The sequence below is a fragment of the Trametes versicolor genome, assembly GCF_000271585.1.
Source record: "Trametes versicolor FP-101664 SS1 unplaced genomic scaffold TRAVEscaffold_2, whole genome shotgun sequence".
Taxonomy (NCBI): domain Eukaryota; kingdom Fungi; phylum Basidiomycota; class Agaricomycetes; order Polyporales; family Polyporaceae; genus Trametes; species Trametes versicolor.
In genome coordinates, this window is record NW_007360322.1 from 1067051 (window position 1) to 1074634 (window position 7584).

Sequence of the window (7584 nt, forward strand, 5' to 3'; positions counted from 1 at the left end):
TGACAGCCGACACGGACACCGGCAGACTCAGACCATAGCATGGATGATGACTGGGAAGATACCACATCCAACGGAGAAGTCGCCTCACTCGCTGAAGCACGGAGTACTCCGCCCGTACCACCGAACTCCCCAGCTCTATAGACCCGCAGTGTTCACCGTGCCCCATCGCGATGCAACCATCTATCGCAATGGAAGCCACTGATGACACACCCGTATTCGAGAGGACACCCAGTGTGCATTCATTGCGAGGGAGGGTTACAGGGAGAAGAGACAGGCAACATAGACAAGCAGACCCAAGCATCACGCACCCGCACTTGCGCACACAAGATGTTTACCACTGTCGATTGTCATTAAAAGCGAGTATAAGGGTCATAAGGGTCATTACATGTCGTAAAGAGCCGCAATCAACCGTCTACGGTAGGGGCTCGGTCTATGGAAAGCTAGACAGGGAGTCAGCGGAAGGAGCAAACAGAGTACACAAAGAAGGACATACTTGGAAGGGGACGATGAACAGGGCCCATGGCTCGTTGCCTCCGTCCCTGAGCTCTGGACATCGCCGGACGAAGATGTGCTGCCAAAGAAGTTAGGAGTTGAAGATGGACGAAGAACACACGCGACGCACCAAGGAAAGGAATAAGTTATCACCACCCCAACCGACCGTTCTTGAACGGGTTGGCACCGTGTATGGCCATCTGTCCCCAGCAACGTCAAGAACGTGTTACCCACCCTTAGCAGAGGACGTACGAGGTCGGTCGGATCACGGAGTCACTCGTCCCAGGGCTAGGCTAAGGACGAGGCCGTACAGTGGAGGAATGGCCCAGGAGAAGGAGAAAGTGGACGAAGGGAGGAGAGGAGTGCACGACGCGCAAGTTATTCAGCACGCACGAGCGTTAGTCGGCCATCAGGATTACGCATGGCAACCCAGGCTGTGCCCGGCATCAGCGCACGACCCCGCTCATGGGATCAGAGAAGAGAAGGACATGGAGATCCCGGCGATCAGGAAGCACTGCCCTATTTGGGAACTGGAGATAGTCGGCGGAGCTCGGACTTACCCGGCGGAGCTCGGCGATAGGTTTACCGCAGCACAGAAGCACACATGAGATGAAGAAGATGTATCAGAAACGCCCAAGAAGCCTGATGTCTGCCATGCCATAGCCACGAGGGCTTGCGTACTGGAGAATCAGCAAGGGAGTTCCCGGAGCACCACGGAAGAAGTAGGAGACACCACGTGCGGAGCCTAGACCATTCCCATCGAACCCGCCCCGACCAGATCCCTAGGAAGGCCTGCCAAAATCTAGATCCCTTAATTATTGGATTGAGAAGCCACTCACGAGCCCGGTGCCTGATCTGCACTCCCGGAACCTAGATTGGCATGCCTGAATACTCAAATGCCAGCACCGCCACATGCAATAATCCACCGACTGCCCCTGGCCCTCCAGGAAGACAGTACCATGGCCGACCCAATTTTGATTAAATTATCAAGGCATGCATCAATGTTCCGACATAGAAGTGGCCCCGACTACAGCAATGCACCTATAGCGATGGCCAGAAGACACCCAAATGTTCTGGAAAAACCAGGAGATATCACAGGAAGAGAGTACTCGGACAAGGACACACTCGAAAACCCTGGAACTCTCAATGCACCCAGAACCAAGCTCTGGGTATTTCTGGTCGCTCCGAGACCATACCAGAGATACCACCCATACAAGCTTGTCATGGAAACACAGTAGGGATTAGAAATACCAAGGCCTAGACAGAGGAAGACAGAAGGAGACAACCATTCCAGGCCCAGTTGTCAAGAAGACCAAGCATCACCTGAAGGGTCATGAGGACTTGTACCGGAAACAAGCTTCACGGAATTATCTGGAACCTACCAAGGATGAGTCAAACCATTCGACAGAGCGCACGGGTGCCATCCGCATCCGAGTTCGAGCTTAGGGAAACGGGACAACGGACTTAAAAGGGGCGTGCATTCAGGCCTGCCATCATCACCATTTTAACTGCCCATCACGCCTTCCTACCCTCAGCCATTCACACTATGTCCCTCTCCCAGCTCACCGCCGACCGAATTCCCCATCCCACTCATCCTGATCGGTTTCGCTATATTCATAACTTCCATCGCTACATTTCTCGCCTCCCTTCTATTCCTCCGATTGCTCCGCCTACCGTCACCGCCGCCGAGTCCGCCTACTACGTGCCCGGATTCCAGGCACCGTGGGACCCTAATACGGAGGTGGACATTTATCTTCTTCACAATGCCATGCTCACCACCGGTAGCCGAACCCGCATCGGCAACGGAGCCCTGTATTTCGAAGACCCCACCTATGCCACCGACCCCGCCATCTCACCCGACCACCCGTACGACGAGCCGCCTGCCGCGCGCCCCCTTCTTGCGCTCCCGCCCATTCCCGCGGACGAGTCGAACCACAGTGCAGAACCCGCCACCGACCCCACCATCGTCAGTTCTCTCGTTGCAGCTCAGCCCGCCGTCATCAATCTCCGACTCCCACCGACCGCCCCGAGGGCCCCGTCGTTGGCGCAGCTACAGACTGAGCTCGCAGCCCGAGACCCGGTACCCCGCATCGAGTATCGACCGAACCACGACAATGCCTTGGGACGGGCCATCGACGAGGCCTTTGCACGCTTCGAGCTACACTACACCGACCACAGCACAGGTGCCCGCCAGACCACGGCACCGCTGGCACCGCCGCCCGAGTACCGCCAGCATGCGCTCGATAAGAGCCCGCGCGAATCGACGGCAGCACACGACACCGACGTCAGGATGGCCGAAGAACAGGAGGGCCCAGAGGCGGGCGAACTGCGCTACCCAACCGACGAAGAAGTGGACCAGCTTCAAGCCGACAGCGAGCAGCCAAGCCCGCTCCACACGCCGCTCACCCCCTCACCGGTAGTCTCACCGCTCGGCTCACCTCGGGAGCTCACCCCGGAAGAGTCCTCTGATGACCCGCCCACTGTCGTGATTCTTCGCCAGCCGTACAACCTGCGCCCACGCCCGCGCCCGACTACGCACCCAAGCCAGCAGTATGCGCGCCCTCGTGCGTATATTGTTTGTTTTTGAGCGCATCAGAGAGCTGCCGCTGATATGATCGCAGCTTCAGCACCTGCCTCTGTCAAACGCCGTCGTCTCGCCCGTCGCAACAAGAGCAAGTCGCCGGCACGCGGCCGTGAGCTCGCTCTACAGACCCTCGAACGAACCACTCTCAACGGACTTCTCGATGTGCCCCCCCGCCTTTGGACGAAGCGCGAACGCCGGTTTGTTCGCCTCATCATGCGCTCACTCCACCGCGCGTCCGAGGGCGGCATCGGCCATGGCGAGCCGGCCAGCATCATGAACCACCGCCGCAGCTCTCGCGCCATGGACATCGACACCGACAACTAGGCGTCTTTCGGACGCAGCCCCGCACCCATTCCTCGCACCTGGACCAGACCGTGAACGGAAGCCGTGATCATGTATGAGCACAAGCCGAAGAAGTCGCAATACGGAGAGCTGTAGGATATCACGCAGGACTAGGACAAGCACACGAACAAGCCGAAGAAGCCGCGAATGTGTACGAGCATACGAACAAGCCGAAGAAGCCCACTACCCGGAGGTGTACGATACGAGCGGCCACTCCGACTCCGCCACCCCGCCACGGTACGCGAACAAGCTATGACTACCGGGTATACAATGAAGGGCGGTAGAAGAGAGGTCCGCGCAGTAGCTGATGTACTGAAGCCTGTACCATTACGAGTTCATTGTGTTCTGTGCCCATGACCGTGTCAGAGGCGTCAGTAGGCGATGCTGCAGCACCGAACAGCAAGAGCTCGTCTGGCCACACTCGGACCAACTGGCCCAAGCGAGTGCCAGTACAAGCACCTGGTCCGCAACTCCTGCGCACGCGAGAAGGGGCAACAGATAGGGAACGTACCTGTACGGGCCCGCCGCACCTGACCTGCCTATGGGTAGACGCTCAGCCATGCCTTAGACCAACTGCGCGACCCCCCAGATGCTCCTAAAACCCGTCCGTCATGTCCTGAATGGCGAAATGGCGAGCGGTTGATAAGGCGATGAAACGAGTCGCGCTTCGAGTCAGATAAGCGCCGGCCGAGACAGCGCAGGAGGAGGGGCCGGGGACGAGTCCTGCACGTTCCAGGACACCGATGAAGGCGAAAATCGAAGCCGTATCTGTTCTTGAGACAGAATCCTTGAACGGCAGCCGTGGCACGGGCCGGGAGAGGCTTCTGCCCTTTGAGCGAGGCAAGTCTACTATGGGCAGCGAGTCAGTAGGGAGCTCAGTCGAAAGGGAAACTCCCTCAGAGGCCTTAGGACACGATTCTTATCCCCTCCACAGAAGAAAAGACAATGATTGGCCTGCTGAGGGAGGCTGGACGCACCTGGGGCCGAAATAGGCGCCGAACCCGACGAAGGACGTCTTCCATTGCCCAGCATGGATAGGGAGTGCTAAGGTCTTCTGTTAGGCCCAAGAGACTGCACAGATGTCCAGAAACGATGAAGATGTCGCCTGTTGAGGGTAGCTCACGAAGAAACAACCAAAACCTGCGCAAAAATCGATCAGCAATCGTCGCATCACCCAACTCATGCATGAGCGGACCTTCTGACGTGTTCGCACGACTCTGAACACGCCAGAATACTCCAGAAAACGCCGAAGAATGTTCAAGAGAGCGAAGGAGGAAGGAGGAATGTCTCAGAATACACAGGAAGGGAAGGACCCCAAAACGCGGGCAAAACGGACAAGCGAAGCAAAGTAAAGCATGATACACACCTGGTAGCCCCCCAACGGGTCTGTAGACCCAATATCAGCCGTTTCCCGCCGTTATTTCGGTCGGAAACGCGTCTTGAAGGAAGCCAATACCCAGGGAAGCGTCCTGGGGCCCCTTCCGAGTTCGTTTCCCCATCCCCATAGTGCGAACGGCCCAGGACGGCCAGCAATGATGTGTACGTGCTTGAACGAGCGTTTCTGAGGCCTGATAGGGCGTGTGGCGAAGAAAATCCGTCAGGAAGCGACCAGGAGGCCAGGAATCGCCCGGAACGCAACCAGCATGGGCAGGCGAGTCCTATCGAGTCAGGAATCGCCTAGACGGGCTCATAGCGATGGTCAGAGCTCAAGGAAGATGAGAAGAGACGACGAAGAACCCAAAAGACAGGCTAGCATGAGTGTCAAGCTAAGCAAGCAGTAGGAGCAACCAGGAGCAGGCATCCACATTCACCACTTCAAGGAGCACGTGCCCCGGGGCCCCGGGACCGGCCCAGCGGGCGCCTAAAAGCCACGCGACTTGCGCCTACCTAAAATGGATAGCCGGTATGCCCGACGACAGTACGCGCGTACGCTGCATGGTTCTCGACAATTCTGGAGCTTGCATGCATGTCGAAGAAGTGTAGGGCTTTAGAATATACTACAAAAGCCTTACCCGCCCTCGAATGGTCTCGCAAAATCCGGGACACGAGCTAGAAACTTCGAGACTGGTTAGCCCACTAGTATATTAGCAGGGGTCTGCGCTGCGAACCAGCCCATTTCCCTACCGCCCCAAGCCAGCCAACACTGGCAGATGAGAAGATGAAGGATCAAGTCCTGGAGAAGCGGATCAAGGTGATTGAAGAACAGGAGAAGCAGAGACGCATGTTGGCAGCCCGCATTCTGGGAAGAACAAAGAAGCCTCGCACACGGAAGCAAGCCATCATTCAGATGATCAGGCACGCTAAAGCAGTCAAACGAGCACGTGTTCGTGAGATGCATCGCCCCATGTTTGGCACATCAGGAAGACGAGGCAGGTCACGTATGACAGAAGGGTAGAGGATAGAAGAAAGGATAGAAGTTCAAGTCATATGACTGTGGGGCGGACGCATACCCAGAACTCTAAACGCAGGTTGTAATTTATGACTGCGGGGCGAGCCGGACCACCCAGCAACCCGTGTTTGTATAGGACGGAGAATGCCGAAGAAGCGCGCAGCAAGCATCAAGATTTACCATTGATCCCCGATCACCCGCGAAGCCGTTTCACAAACACATGTGTACCAGCCACCTCACTCTCCCCGATACCGCCATCACTGTTCCCCGACGCGCTCAGACATGCCCCCGATCGTCCCCGCCGAACTCCCCGCCTACTACGTCTTCACCATGGAGGGCTATACAACGCTCGTCTATGACGGCGGCAGGGACGACCACCACGTCTACCTCCACTCGCACATCCGCCTCTTCAATCCGTTCCCAGCCACTCGCCCAATCGGCTTCACGGGCTACGTCGACCGCATCGTGCAGTACCAGCAGGACTTTGTCGTGCTCGCCGTCATCCCGCAGCACCTCCCGCATTGTGTTGTTCAGATGACCGTGCGCTACCAGAAGCTCGGAGGGCTGCATGGGTACTTCGCCCTCGCCATGTCCAAGGTCCTCGACATCATGGGGCATCTTGCGCCCAACAGCACCCACACCATCCCCGTCGCCACGGCCATGTACCCACTGGACCCTGCGCTGCGCGGCGAGCACCTTGCACGGATGCCGACGAGTCCATCGAGTGCGCGGATTGGAGTGTGGTATGTCTGCACTGTTCTGTATCTATTTCAGCCCGCTTAGTATCCCAGCAGCAGGCAGAAGTAGTACGCGTGTATGACTGGACATTGTACCATATATGTATCCCACGCTGTCCCCGCTACGACGTTAAACTGGCCACCCCCGCACCCGTCGCATTGCAGTGCACCCAAGCAACCCAAAACCAGCAACCTGCCAACACCAGCATTACAAACAAGTCACACCCACCCTGTGCACGCAACATGTCGTACCCTATGGAGAGACGTCCGATTGTCTTTCTCATCATTGAGGACCCACGTGACCTCCTCGATGACTCAGCAACAACCTCAGACACATGCGCCCCAGACCAAGTGTTTGGAGCATACAAGCCAGTCGACCGCAGAGTCAAACCGATACCTGGAGTCTTTCCAGAAGATGCACGTGTTATACGCCAGTTCCCGGAGAACCCCCTGGACACGCTGCCATCACTGCCGAAGCAACCACCCGAGTTTATACCCACCCAGAAGATTACCATGGAGAGAATAGAGGAGATGAAGATCAACAAGGATGGATTCCTATGGCCCGAAGAAGAAAAACTGTTCAAGCACATCTTCCGACTCAACGAAAGGGTACTTGCATTTGAGGAGTCGGACCGCGGAACCTTCCGCGAGGACTACTTCTCTCCCTACATCATACCCACCATCCCGCATGTACCCTGGGTCGAGAAGAACATACCCATTCCACCAGGAATACGCGAGCAAGTCATAGAGCTGATGAAAGGAAAGCTGGAAGCAGGAGTATATGAGCGATGCCAATCCTCGTACCGGTCCAAATGGTTCTGTGTGTTGAAGAAGAACGGGAAGCTCCGACTGGTCCATGACCTTCAGCCTCTCAACGCCATCACCATCCGAGATGCAGGACTCCCGCCAAGTCTAGACGACTTTGTAGAACCATTTGCCGGGAGACAGTGCTACACCGTACTCGACCTCTTCTGGGCATTTGATGCACGCAACTCGACCCAGTCAGCCGTGACTCACAGCTTCCAGTCACGCTAGGACTG

General features: G+C 56.8%; 2 protein-coding genes across 2 annotated transcripts; both read left to right on the top strand.

Moving 5' to 3' along the window:
• Positions 1–2038: 2038 nt before the first annotated feature.
• TRAVEDRAFT_43068 (uncharacterized protein) lies at positions 2039–3400 on the top strand (the record flags this gene model as incomplete). The annotated part of the gene is made up of 2 exons (XM_008035572.1): positions 2039–3056; positions 3114–3400. 2 exons carry the CDS (start codon positions 2039–2041, stop codon positions 3398–3400), a joined length of 1305 nt encoding a protein of 434 aa, XP_008033763.1.
• Positions 3401–6089: 2689 nt separating this feature from the next.
• TRAVEDRAFT_43069 (uncharacterized protein) lies at positions 6090–6614 on the top strand (the record flags this gene model as incomplete). The annotated part of the gene is made up of 2 exons (XM_008035573.1): positions 6090–6550; positions 6602–6614. 2 exons carry the CDS (start codon positions 6090–6092, stop codon positions 6612–6614), a joined length of 474 nt encoding a protein of 157 aa, XP_008033764.1.
• Between the last annotated feature and the right edge of the window lie 970 nt (positions 6615–7584).